The 14567-nt window shown below is 50.9% G+C and overlaps 1 protein-coding gene across 1 annotated transcript in view; it reads right to left on the bottom strand.

Moving 5' to 3' along the window:
- Positions 1 to 14567, bottom strand: part of LOC143371726 (uncharacterized) — a 70795-nt gene that overhangs the window by 33105 nt on the left and 23123 nt on the right. The window contains exons 2-3 of the mRNA XM_076817229.1: positions 8605 to 8911; positions 4861 to 5093 (exon numbers count right to left, since the gene is read on the bottom strand). Coding sequence (XP_076673344.1) covers positions 4861 to 5093; positions 8605 to 8911 — 540 coding nt within the window. The remainder of the gene's footprint in view (positions 1 to 4860; positions 5094 to 8604; positions 8912 to 14567) is intronic.

Below are 14567 nucleotides of genomic sequence, written 5' to 3'. Positions count from 1 at the left end.
CGTGCTTTTGTCGTGCACCTGCATACATATTCATTCGCATAATGCACCGTCGTCGACGCGTGGTCGCACACCGGCACGCGAGCACTCGCGACAAGAAGCCGGTACGTCCGTACCGGCCCAAATTTGATACGCCGCCAACTTCGGTCTGGCTCGGAAACTGACTCACCCGCGGCAGCCGGAAAAGCGGCTCGACACGCGAGAAACGTCATCCGAAGATCGTTTTGACGAGCACGCCGATGGGAAAAGCCCGCCTCCCCTTCGGCTTCGAGGCAGGTGGCGTCGACGGGGGTTGCTAGCGGTAATTATAGAGGGCAACTGGAGCGCGTCGTCTCGACGACGACTCGTTTTAGAGGCTCCTTAGCGGAGAAAAGGGTTTCGTCCACCAGGGAAATTCGTTGGCAAACAGTGCGATTACGTCTCCATTATTCTTACAACATCTTAACGTTCCCTTCGACAAGTCTCTCCTTCGTGTTTGCGTTCTCCGCACGTTTCCCTGGAGATCTTAATCGGTCACGGTTCGGGCCGCTTCCGTCGATCAGCTCGAGCCATTACGCGTTTCCCCCGTCTCCCGGGAATTACTCGATAATTGATATAATGGCTTAATAGCATTGTGTAAGGGCACCGTCGTAACCGGGGACAGGATTGCTCTCATTCCACGTGTCGTGCTCTATCGGGCATCGGCGAAACGAAAAAAGGCCAATGTATCCTATTAAATTTATAGCCTTCCACGCGGAGTGACCCCCGAGTGGACCTGGGCCCCGTGCATTTATCACAATCACTTCTCGCCCGCGATTGGCCGAGCTGTACGCGTGGGTGTGCGGGCTAACGATATATCGTGTGATCCTTGCCAAGATAAAGTACGTTTTAGAAAGTACACCCGTGCCAGTTCTTCGACGGGCAATTAACGTTTTCGCGGTTCTATGAAATGCCTCTCGCGTTTCAACGAGCACGCGAGCGCGTCGCCGCTTCGAGCTTGACGCAACCGACACCCCCGATCGCGCCCAATGAATACGTAATATCCAATCGGTTCATGTTTTCGCCCGGCTCGCGTTTCGTCCCGGCGAACGCCTCTCCTCTTGCGTTTGTCCCGCGAGGAGATCCACTGGAATCAAGTTCGCTGAAAGTGTCGCCTGTCGCGCGAGGAGCACGTTGCACGCTCGATGATTGCGTCGGGAGCGACTTATGAAACGCTCGAGCTCGTTTATCACGTCGGAGCACCTAAGTCCTCGCGAGACTTTGGCGTTGTCCCGGCTCCGCGAACAGAAATACGGAACCTGCGGGCTCTCAAAGCACGATCTCGAACGTGCTGAAGCCGCTGACAAGTTTATTCGAAGGAAACCGAGACCGGCGGACGTGTTCCGCGGTGCCGACTGCTTTCGTAAGGTGTACGCAGTCCGCGAGATGGACGATTCGCGAAAATCCAACGGCAGGCTCCTCTTCGTACACGTGCTCGGCCCACCATCGATTCCCACCGGCAGTCAGCGAGAACTTATGCTAATTCCTCGCGGCAGAGTCGAACGGTAATTGCGGTGAAATGCAAATTGCAGCCGCGGCGTTATTGCGCTTCTGCGCCGGCAATTACGCGGCCCGCTTGCTGCGATTTACACCACGGTCGATTTTCGTGCTGGTTCGCGTGAATACCGTGCTCGCGAGGTTTTGAACAGGGCCGCCCATACTTTTTCTCGGCTCGAAGCATCCGGTTCCACCGGGGCGCGCTCGCTCCGGCTCTCGAAGAACCATTTGACCGTTCGCAAGCGTTCGAGGGCGAGCGATCGAAGAAACGACGCGGACAGCTCGATGCTCGGTCAGATCGCCTAGGAATGTAGTTCAATCCAATCCACGTCGCGCGGTCTGCGTCCAGTAGGAATGCGATAGATCCATCAGGATTAATTGATTCATTAAGATCGCTGGTAAGGTTTAATGACTCGCAGTCGAACGGGGGGCATTCGTCACTGAAAATCTATGCCTGTCTTGTTGCGCTGTCGAAACGACGGACGCTGGACTAGCTTCGGGCCGTGCCAGTTGGAAAGTGACGGGTCGGACGTATAGAGCAAGCAGGCGCTCGTGAGTTTTCTTCTATTTGCAATTTTCCACGGCCAACTATCCGGGACGACTGTTAGCATCGCAGCGCGGCTCGATCGATCAAGGAGTTTGCGCACCGATCGATCGCGACCAGTCTCGATCGTGGACAATCCCCGTTTTCAAGGAACGACACCGCGGTGATGCCCCGAAACGTAAATGTATCTTTGGAAGTTTATTAAAAGCAAACTACGCAATAAATCTTTTTTTTAAACGTGCAGGACTTTTTATTGGATGTTTAAGTTATACAAATATCTTTTTTACATTTATTTAAAGCAGATTTATAAGCTCCAGTGAATTAGGGCTGCAAGCAATTTTCGCTGACATGGTTCACAGTTTTCCGTCGAAACGGTTTTTCGGATATAAAAGACCAAAAAGTTTTGGAAACTATATGAACATCGCACGACGGGTTCGATTTTGAAAATTTTGCGAAATTTGGTTCCAGTAAATTAACCTCTTTCGTTGAAAAATTAATAGAAGGAAACGACCAATGCAAAAAATATTCCGGCGTGCCATAGCCATCCGCATGTAGTTTCTAAAATATTTTGGTTTGTTGATTTTAGAAGCATCATTTCGTCAGAAAACTCTCAAGTAGATTTTTTACAGCGCAAAGTTACTGGCCCTGTGGAGCTTGTAAATCTGCTTTAAATGAATTTAAAAAAAGATATTCGTATATCTCAAATCTCCAATAAAAAGTCCTGAAAGGTTAAAAAAGATTCATTACGGAGTTTTCTTTTAATAAATTTCCAAAGATACTTTTACTTTTCGAGCCGTTACCGTGGTGTCCCCTCTTAACCAGTATAAGTACAAATATTTAACATTGTCTTATGTGAACATTTCTACTTTATAACCCTTTGTGATTCGACACTTCTGTGGCTTCAGTAGCCACTAACAAAATACGTTACATATCACAGAATCACTAAAAATAAATGGACATTCCCTGTTTCCCCCCTGTACCCTTCAATTCATACTAGCAGCAAGAGCAGAATTAATTACCTTCAGCGTGCATTGAGCGCGATTCGCTGTACGCAGCCTGTACAGACATTCGGCGGGCCTGAACTCGCGGTCTTTTATGAAGCTTCTGCAGCTTAAATACTCGCGGCTAGCTTCCACTCGTTTCCCCCACGCGTCACGCGTGATTTATCGCAAACACCCGCGTGATGGGCACTTTCAATGGCACGCCATTACGGGCTAATTGGCCGTTCCTCGGCGAGGAAATGCCTGAAGGGTCGGCTCTGTCTTTGAGTCTATTGCGCGAGGACAATAGCGCGGTGAAATCCCAGCCGGCGCGCTGTCTATTTCGGGAGGCAGGGACACCTCTTCAATCTCGCACTCCCACACCTTGCAGTTCGTGCATCCGAAATTAGGTCAGGTCAAGCTGAACCCTTGGGAAGGGAGAGAAAGGGGCCGCCCGTAATGGCGGGATAGAACGGTGCTGCAAAGTATCGGGTTGCGCGAGGATCGCGAGTGCGACCGGTTGCACAATCCTGACCACCGGTTCGCGAAATGGAGGTCTATGGGGCTGGGAATGCGCGCTTTGTCGGCGATCCTTTTCGTGAGAGAGAACGGGCCCGCGAGGCTCTCGGCTCCATCCCGTTTCCATCGGGTTCCTCTTCCCGTCGAGTTCGATTCACGCGCTCTTCCCTCGATCGCACAGGCCTTGGACGGGGGTACCGAGAGATTACAAGCGATCTCATCCTCGAGAAGGTGTGAGGGGACCTTAAGCTCACGCATCGGCGACAATCAGGCATAATACGCAGGCGGGAGAACCACTAATTTTCCCGGGGATCGATTTCGTGCATAAATATAGTCGTGTGCGGTTAATGCGACACGATGGAGGACCACCATCGAAGAAGACGCGTGTCCTCCGACCAGTCACGGTCGTGCTGGTTCCGAAGCGGTGCGTCGACGTTCGTAAATACCTCAGGGGCGTCGAATGCGCGCGATACAAAAGACCGAAGAGCCATAAGCCAGGCTGGGATGAATCATAGATGAGGCCCTAATTACCTATGCGGGCTCGTCGAAATGAAAATGCGAAACGGGAGGAAGGGTACGGCGAACGATCACGGCGAACACTTGCGCGCGCTCTGACACTCGATCATAAGCGCGTATGCGTCTGGCGATCGCGAGACAAGGAACACCGGCATTCCATCGAGCGCACGGAGTCTACGTACCCGTTTTCCGTGACACTAATGGGCAGGTCCGAGAGCCGAGGAATTTATGAGGCTCTTTCTTTCTGGCTCGCGTTAGATAAGCGCGTTTTGTGTTAGTCATCGAATTCGCGGGCCGCCGATAACGTCGCTATTTATTAACTGGTCGGCGTGCACCGGCACAGAAAACTCCGGACGTGTCTCTCCGCTGAACAAAGTTTCAAATCGCACGAGATCCCCGTGCCGATATCGGCGATAGTTTGTCCCGTAAATCATGCCTGGAAAATACCGCGACTTCGCTTCGCTTCTCGCTAATAAATTCCCCTCAATACAGTTTACACGATTAATGGTACTTTCTCCTCGGCGATAAAGTCTTCCCCGTTGCGGCGTGGCATCCATCAGGCGCGATGCGCGCCTGTTTGTACGGGATCTCGCAGGATTTATCTATTCGCGCAAGCTGGATCGTCTGTCGTTTAATCGAAGCCCGAGACCTATTCCGCGCTGATTCATGCGTCGTCCTGGCAAATGGCCGAGCGTGTCTCGCCGCGGAGCGACCAAATGAATCACGGGATATGTACATACGTCGGTGCACGCAGGTATCGCGTAAGGAATAATCGAGGGATTCACTCACGTAGAAGGAGAGCTCGACGCGGTGCGAGTGCTTGGGCACGCAGGTGAGCGCTTCCGATCTGCAGCATCCGGTGTCGTCCGAGCACCTGTGCAGGATGGCGCAGTGGGGCACGTAGGTGGTCGACGGGCTCGGGTAAACGTCGCGCACCGGGATCACCCTCGGTCGCGGCCACTGGCAGCTACCCTCCCGGGACACTTTGATCGCGTGCTGAAAAGCCTCTCGGATCTCCGCGGCTGAAACAACACACCGAATTCAATTTGATAACGTTGCCTCTGAAAACAAGCCAAAGGAAAACTGCTCGCCACTTTACGAGCCCCGTCCAGCATTCTAAATGCGTGGCTCTATCGCCTGGAGATTCTAAATTTAATCAGATTCGTGGCTCCAGCTGGGTAACCCCCAGCCCTCGTCTCCTCTCTTGATTTAATTAGCCGCTCTCCCATGATCTCATTCCGGTCGGTGTACGCGTGATCACCAGCGGAGGATCGCGATACAGCCTCCTAGAAATGTCCAAGAAGCCGTGACGAATCCGTGCTCCCTCGGTGACATAAGTCATGCGAGCTTTCTATTGATTCAGCGCGCAGATACCTAATCGCTTTCTACGCGTTTCACGGGCCGTCGATAATTATGCCGCGGCCATCGCTAGCGGTGCAATTTGTATGTACGGCTCCGCTAGAGAAACTACATTGTGTGTACCTGCGAATCGATAAATCCCGGCGCGAGGGGCCACCGTTTTCAAATGCCAGGGGGAATCCGTGGACGTTAACGCGCCAGCTCTTTCGAGCGATCGAGCCTCGATATTAAGATATAAACGCGGTAATCGCTGTAATAAATAAAGGCCTAGTCACGACGACACGCGGGGACGCTGGAGATTCGCCGGCGTGTCACGATGGAGCCCGGTGTTATTAGCGAAAGGCCGCGACAAAGCTTCCTCGACGGCGTTCAGATGATTATAAATTGGAAGTTGATGGGACGTCCGCGTGCGAGTGTCAGAGAATGAAGGGAATCTCGCGGACGGGTCGATCGTGCCAAGTTCGGCTCGATTTCGCTGAGACGAGATGTCGCGGCCACTTGGTCTCTAATCGAGAATTATTGCGAACGATCAGCGAACCCGGAGGCGATCGCCCATCAAGCTGTCGTTTATCAGTTGGCGTATTCAGGATGAATTTATTAGATGCCCGCGAATTCGCCGTTGCTGAGAGGATGGAGCGGGAGGAGACGGCTGTTCGAGTACTCGGCTTTTCGAGCCGAGCCGAGCCGAGTATCCGTGAAAACCGAGTGGCTCGAAAGAACCGAGCGGCTCGATAAAACCGAGTAGCTGGAATTTTTTCGAGCAGACCGACTGTGTCGAGTAGCTTGAAGCTTGAAGCTTGAACGTTTCGGGTAATACGAATGTTTCGAATATTTTAGGTTACGTTTATCTACGGGAATGTAAAAGTGGTTCTCAATTAGTAATGTGAATAATTAAAATGTAAGCTGTACATGGAAATATTCTGTAACTTTTGAAAATAAGTACTAAATTCAAATTTTTTTTCTCCATTTTTTTGTGTATTCATGAACATATTCGTATACTTCTCTTTATGTTATCTTTCTATTCTTTTAACTTTTTTCTCTTTTTCTTACTTTTTCGCCTTCTTCGTATGGGTTTTACTTCTGTCGCGCCATTGTTAACACAGGGCCTTGCCCGCTCATAAATAAATAAATAAATAAATGAATAAATACTTAAATAAATATAAATAAGCGTAATTACAAAGAATCGTGAATTACTTGCAAACATTTGAATACGTAAACCTTGCATTATTAATTTTTCAATTTCTCATTTTTTATTTTATTAATGTAAGATCGCAATACCAATCTGCTTGAATGGGGATGGTGATTCTTTATAAATACGCTTATTTATATTTATTTAATTATTTATTCATCTATTGATTTACTTATTTATTTATGAGCGGGTATCGCCCTGTGTTAACAGTGGCACGGCAGAAGTAAAACCCATACGAAGAAGAAAGATTTAAATTTAGTATTTATTTTCGAAAGTTACAGAATATTTCCATTTACAGCTTACATTTTAATTATTCACATTACTTATCGAGAACCATTATTTACCTTCCCGTAGATAAACGTAACCTAAAATACTCGAAACATTCGTATTGCCCGAAACGTTCAAGCTTCAAGCTTCAAGCTACTCGACACAGTCGGTCTGCTCGAAAATTTCAGTCCGCTCCAAGTATATTCGAGCCGCCCGAAAAAAGGCCGAGCTACTCGGTGTTATCGAGCCGATCGGTTCTTTCGAGCTACTCGGTGTTTACGGGTACTCGGCTCGGCTCGGAAACCGAGTCTCGGCTCGGTCGGAACTTCAAGCTACTCGAACAGCCTTAAGGAGAGCAAATATATGCGTAATAATTCGCGAAACGATGATGTACTGTGGTAATCGTAACAGCAAGGCAGCAGGAGTCCGCGACGCGTGGCACGGAAGCGCGACGAAACCGATTCAGGGGAGAAGTTTCGGAAACGTCTCTCGCTGCGGTGTTATTCTCTCGGTTAATCTCGAGCCGGCGATCTGGCTATGCTAATCCCCGGCGTAGGCGTTACTCTTGCCACGGCTGCACCGACGCGAGATCATATCGCCAGGTTTACAATAGAGGCACGACCGTCAGGGATCCTGAAGTATGCGCGCTCGCTCGCTGAACATCCCGTATTCAAACGTATTCCGGAATGTATTATAAGAGAAAGGGATTAGATCCGATCGTCCGTTACTTTTCTCACCCGCCAGATTGATTTCCCTCCCCGCGCTCCGTTCCCAATCAAGCTGCATTCCAATCCAATTGTCTCGGTTCCCTCAGCGGTCGGTTATGTACCGCACGATTCACGATCCACCGGCCAAGGAGAGCTCGACGATCGGAGTCCTTACGTAATCCAACCGCTCCGAAACTCGCAGCTAATTTAGATAAGTGTTGGAAGTTTCACGATGGATTCGAGGTTCGCGTGACGGCGATTCGATTGGAACGCGTCAGCGCGCGTTAACGTCTGAAAAGGCGCGGGGCGCGCACGTGCGTGCACATATCTCGTGTGGGACACGGGAGTTCATAGGAAGGGCGGCTGGAGTTGCCGCAACACCGTGCCGGCTTAAGCGCAATCGTCGTCATTAATTTGCATATTAATAGGCCGTTCGGCGTTCCGTTCTCCGCTCCGTTACGCGTTCCAGAGGAGCTCGCTGCTCCTTGCACGATCTAAATAGAAGCCGATGGATAAGGAAGAGCCCGCATCGCGCGAGCATCCAGCTTGCGCAATCCCACCGGCTCGAGAAGCTTCAGACGCGAGGCGCAGAAATTGGATAGCAACAAGAACGGACGCGACGCTGACTTTATTCCCTTCTTCCTCCTTTTTACGACGCGACTGGTTCTCTCGAGCTTCGTCCTCACTGCCCGCTTTTATATGCTCCATATTTTACCTATTAATTTCTAACTGGACAAGCCAGACGAGCGATCCGATAATTACCTACGCGATGTTTACGTTCGAGGCGTAATTGGCGCACCGTGTTGACGAGATCCGGCCGCTGGACCACCCTCGACGATTTCACCATGATTAATAACAATATCGCGGCAAGAGAGAGAGAGAGAGACAGAGAGCCAACAGGTGCGGTCCCGAGAGCACGTCGCGAATGCTTGCATAAATCGACAGGAAGTCTACCTTCATTACGGCCCCATCCTCTTTTTACTTACGCGGCAAGAATTCGCGTATACTCACTCTTTCCGTTCTTGTTGTACTGCTGCATGTTGCCTCTGGTTTCTTTGACGCCCTCCCGAGTGCCCAGAGATTGCCACTTGTGCACGCTGTGCGCCGACATCGGCGGGTAATCCTGCTTCGATTGGTACCCGTTGTACTGAGCCCCGGTGCCGCCCTCGTACGGCCTTTGGTCTCTGTAATCGTAATTCTGGGTGACCAGGGGCCTAGGTGTGCTGGTGGTGGTGCTCGTGGTAGTCGTCGTGGTGGTAGTCGTCGACGCGGTCGAAGTGGCTGGTGTCTCGTCCTCGACCTCGTCCTCGGTATAGTCCTGAACGACAGAAGAAATCTCGGTGAGAATACTATCCGGAGTACCTAGTACCTGGACTTCTAGACGAACGCAATGGTGTCTTCCATCGCCGCAGGGCACAGGGTGTGGGGTATCGCTGACAACGCGGCCGCGAGCACGGTCTGATCGATTGGCAAACCAAAGGGAGGTCGAACATCGCATAAATTGTGCTCCCTTCGTGATCGTTTTTCGATCGTGGGTGGCCAACACTCCCGCCCTCCGTTCCAGCGGACCGTCGCGAGATTTTCTGCCGCAGATAAAGTTTAATAAGCGAATTTGCATCCAACCGGGACGCACCTTCCTCGACGACCCGCTCGGAAAGAGGACAGCGACCTACTTAATCGCTGTCTGCAGCATCTGCGATCCTTTGATGTCGAGCCGCTTAATAGAAACAATCCTCGCAGTCTAGCGTACACGTACGAGCATGTACGCACGCGCAGCCGTATGTAGATCGCGTCTGTACGGAGGAGAAATTCTGCGAGGGCGTTCGTTCGCGCGTCTGCCAGCTGCGAGGGCTGGTTACTCGCGAGCCTCCGCTCGATGGACACTCGAGGCTCGCGGCGTCTGCCGTTTCTTTTTCGCGCGCCTTCGGTTCGTCGCTCCGCACTCGCGATCCTCTCGAATCGCTCGCCGCGATTACGCCGCGAGAAAAACACCCCGTCGGGCCCGACCTACTTGCGGCTGAAAAACGCCTCGCCGACCTTTATCCGCGCTTTTTCCTCCCTGCATCCGAGCGCGAGGCATAAATCACGTACGGGAATTCAAGCTGCCTGGTTATCGTCGTTGCTGCAACAGCCCCGCGCGTTTATTGCATTCCCCGAGCTGTTATTATTCAACGCCGCAGCGCGTGGAAGCCGCGGAATAATTGAATAGGAACGATCCAACGTCTGAACGACCATCTGTTCTTCCTTGTCCCCTCGCGGGCGACTTCGATCTGATATCGCCGGGGTAAACCGCGAGATAATTTATCCGGGAACGGACAAAGGGTAGCCGGAATTAACTTGTTCGCCGCTCACAATACGGCCAATTACTCGAAATGTGATGTATCGCTCGTTCTGCAACACTTTCGCTGCGTCTATCGTTTCGCTCGCGATCGGCCAGCTCTTGGCGCCGACAAGTACGTAGTAGGCCGGAGCGATATGTAAAAGCGAAAATTTATATTTGAATTTTCAGTTGACCTGGGTGCGGGATAGTTAGTTGTCTTTTGATTGACCAAACACAACTGTAAAAAAATGTGGGAAAAATATTCATGTCTGCAGGTTCCTTTTTCTCCTAAAAATGATTATATTATTATATGATTATATGATCATTTTTGGAAAAATATTCATGTCTGCAGGTACCTTTTTCTCCTAAAAATGATTATATTATTATATGATTATATGATCATTTTTAGGAGAAAAAGGAACCTGCAGATATGAATATTTTTCAAATTTTTTTACAGTTGTGTTTGGTTAATTAAAAGACAACTATCCCGCACCCAGACCAACTGAAAATTCAAATTTAAATTTTCGTTTATATAGTATGATTATATAATATTTTTTAGGAGAAAAAAAACCTGCAGACATGAATATTTTTCCAAAATTTTTTTACAGTTGTGTTTGATCAATCAAAAGACAACTATCCCGCACCTAGGCCAACTGAAAACTCAATTTTAAATTTTCCTCTCCGCCCTAATACGTAGCCTGCCGCAAAAGAACTCACTCGGCAGATGGAAAAAGTTTGACTACTTCGATGGTAGACTTTGAATGGTCGTAAATGCTGCAATCATAAACCATAAAGGCCACTCTTCTTGTACTCGCTATCTGGCCACGTCTTCCGACGAGAAACTCATTTCTATTTAAAGGAATCGATCTTTCGAGTCGTATCGGAGCAGGATATTTCGAGGAGGCCTGTGCGCCGATAAAACATAGAGGGTCAGGACTGAGAGTCTCGTTTACGAGGATTCTTCCTCCCTCTTTGATCTGCGATCGCAAACAGCTGATTACATACGTCGCTAGTAAATCCGCGCGGTGCGTGGTGCGCTATCGTTAACGATCCCGAAGTAGCGAGGGTCAGTGCGAGGTCAGCCTCGGGCTGAACTTGAAAACGGACGAGAGCGGTTTCCGTGGATCTCGCTGCATGCGACACAGCACCGTCGCCAATGTAGGAGATCTGACGACATCGGAGCAGACCCTCGCGGGATCTTTCTCCTCGCGTGTACGTACCTCGTTCTTGCGCTGTTCATGCATTCTGCCCGCTCGTCGAACTTTGTTATGTAGACGGCCGAGTAAATACATGGAATTATCGAGTCTGCCCGCGATTAGATACCGGTCGCACGGCTCGGGGTTAATTAAATCGAATGGGGAACAGTGACGATAATCGCCGGAAAAAGGCGGTCGCCGCTCGGTTATATTTATCGCGGCGGAATCAATTTCGGAGAAACGTGCGTCCGAGTTTTACGACGCTGGGTGTCAGGGGTCACCGGTTCTGATGATCGAGCGGCCGAGCGCGAGCTTGTGAAAATTGACGATAAAAAAGAATCGAGGTCGTCGACATGCCATTTGTTCTGTTAACTGGTCGGACACGCTCAAGGATTTTCGCCTGCGTATCACACGCGACGCGGAACGCTGATAACGACCCGGCTATTGTGAACTAGACCACGCGCCGTCGATTTCCTCGTGCATCGTCCGCCGCGTGAAGCGTAACCGAGCGCCGAAACTCGAATCGTGGCGATCGACTATTCAGGAAAATTCTGCGGGCTCGGCTAGGCGCAAAGATCACGGAGAACCAGCGAGCTTGCTTCTACGTGCGCGCGGTGTCCGGGTGCACGAACGAGCACGGTCGTTAAGTGCATTATCGTGCATTGTCTTCCCGCCGCTATAAAATATTAGACGCGTGTGCCGGCTGTAAAAAGAGCCGAGACACTTGGCACGAGTTTCAGCGAAACAGGGCGAACGATTGCGTCGCGAGTTCACTTCTATCTCGGAGTATATACCAGCGGCTGATGTTTGCGGCGCGACAGCTCGCCGGTGCCAGGCAGCCTCGTAAAATGAATCTAACCGAGGTCTATTTGCTATTCGTACCGGCATTACGTGTTAATTATATGAACGTGCTTGTGCAACGACCGCCTCAAACAGGCGTAAAGGTGCCTGGCGAAATTTACTGTGGCGTAAAGCGGCTTTACCCCGCGGACCGAGGCAGAACGACCGCTTCGAGCCGATCGAGTCGACAGTAAAAAGTCCGGTTCCAGGGAGCGGAATTCGTGCCGGGGCTCGAATCGGCCTGTGGAAACGGCCCCTCCCGGACCTGCGAGCCTTCGGATCCCCTCGCAAAAAGGCCAGCAGGGTAATATTTAAAGCGCCCTTAAACGTAGCTGGGGAAGCGCTAACGCACTCTCGGCGCACCTCCTGTTATTAAATATCGGGGCCAACCCGTGTCCAATCCCCGGACCACCCAAAAGTCGTAGGGGTGGTCCGCTTAGAGCTCCCTGGAAGCCTATCATTTGCATTATGGAAATCTGGGTCACATACTTTCGCGTTAGACGCGTCACTCCGAACGGCTTTATGCAAAAAAGAAGGGTGGCTTTATCGTGGGTCATCTTCATTTCGCGCGAGATTCACCTTCGATCTCAGGGGGCTTCGCGGCTTCCCAAGTGTCGGGCTTTCTTTCTTCTCCTATTCCCTAGATTCCCTAGGAAACTAGGTATCCTAAATCGCATTGTCTCAAAAGGGCATGCTGACAGTGTAGGATCGAGATTGGGTCCCGAGACGAATCGACGGCATCCGAGAGACCGATAACCTCTTCTCGGCCGCGGTTCGAGTAGCAAAGAGAAAGAATATTCGCGGGGCAGTTTTCTGAGAGAAGGGCCCTGCCTGTCTTCGCCCGACGGTATTTTTACAACGGCAGAAAAAAATGCAGAAGGTGGACACGCGGAGGCACGGGAGAGTCGGCGTGGCGGTTCCCATACAAATGGCGGGCTCACCGTTCCGAGAAAGGGATCGCCTCGCTGCCAGGCTGTCTGCCACCACTGGCCGCTGCCACTCAGCATGGGAGACCATGAGCCGACCGCGCTCGTCATTGATAATGCGCTGCCGTAACTTCTAGGAACGGATTCGCGCCCACAGCCCTAATTGTTATGAATGACGATCGGCCGAGACACCGGGGGCACTTTAATCATCGATGGTACCGGCAGCTGTTAGATCGCCCCGGCTGCCGCGTTAATGAGCCATAGAACAGACATGTTAACCAACTAATGAACTAGCTAGAGGAACGACCGCTTTCCTCGCGAGCTGCGCGGCTCAGCATCCGCGCGCATAGTCACGCGTCACGGCTATTCATATTTCCCCGCAGCCACGGTTCCAGGCCTTATTAATCGCCGATCTTATCGCCGCCTGTTAACGATAATTGATTCGTAGCGGGCAACGGAAAGATGAGTCCGGCGATTGTTCCACGCTGCATGCGCCGTGCGCTTAATCGTCCGTCATAGTCGAGCCATTAATCGAACTCATTTCGCTTTAACGCCGGGCGGGGATCGTTATCGCGACTAGATCGGCACGCAGCGCAGCCTTCGTCAGCCAGAGGGTTCTTATCGTCGCCGCGATAACTGATTTATTGATGCCTCCTCGTTACTGGGTGATACTCGGGGCGAGCAGGCTGCTGGGAGCAACGAAGAGAGCAGCGCAAACTCCTTCGTCGCGAATGCTATGAGATTCGTTGACAAATATTTGCCCATTCTTTCTCGGCTGTTTGTACTTCGCGATCGCTGTTTGCGAATACAGCCGGGGCGGATCGAGCACGTTCGCCTCGGTGTCGAGCTACTCCGAGTGAAGGATCGTCTCGTCTCTCGGCCCGAACACTTTCAGAATATTTTTATCGGGGCCGCCAACGAAAATAAAGTTCTTTCCATCGCAGAAATTGGCCACGGCCCAAGGAAGATGAAAGTGCACTCGTCTCGTAAATTCTCGCGATCCGACGTCGATGAATCTCCAAGCCAAACGCTTCGGAGCGCTCGCCTCGCTCCGCGGTTCCCGCTAAAGAAACACGCTGAACGATCGTAACTTTCTTTCCTCCGGGCCGATCGGCCCGGAGACTTAACTTGTCTTAACTCCCGACGTAATCGGCTCGTTAGCATTTGCTTGACAGCCAACCCACGTGTTCGGGACTAAAGTTCGTATGGGGATCGGCGGTTTGCTTACGCCCCGGCTCGCTCGACATGTGTAAGGCGATGCTCGTACAACGTCTTATCTGACGATGTCGCAGCCTAACCCTGAAGATGAATATTAGGAAAAACAGCGCGTAACGCAACGCCAGGCCTCGACGGCGGCGATAGCGGCGCGTCCGATTCGAATTTCGTATTCAAATGTCGAACGAAAACACGTTCTTCGAACGCGGCTCGCAAAGCCTGACCCATTTGGGTATCTCTGTAAACGGTGTTCGTTAACTCGCTTAATTTCTCAGCGCGGCGTTGTGGTTGGACAACTTATGTACTCTTTGTAAACATTTTTCTCAAGATTTTCTTCGGGGCACCCTCCAGAATAGTTCCCAAATTTTCAGGAAACATTCATGACATATTAAACACTGAAAATGAGGCAAAACAACATTTTTATCTTTCTCGCATATTTCGGTATATATCCCCCTTAAATGTTTAAAAAATAGTCCT

This window comes from Andrena cerasifolii, chromosome 7 (assembly GCF_050908995.1).
Source record: "Andrena cerasifolii isolate SP2316 chromosome 7, iyAndCera1_principal, whole genome shotgun sequence".
Classification (NCBI taxonomy): Eukaryota; Metazoa; Arthropoda; class Insecta; order Hymenoptera; family Andrenidae; genus Andrena; species Andrena cerasifolii.
Note: the sequence above shows the minus strand (reverse complement) of the source record. Positions and strands in the feature narration are given on the sequence as shown.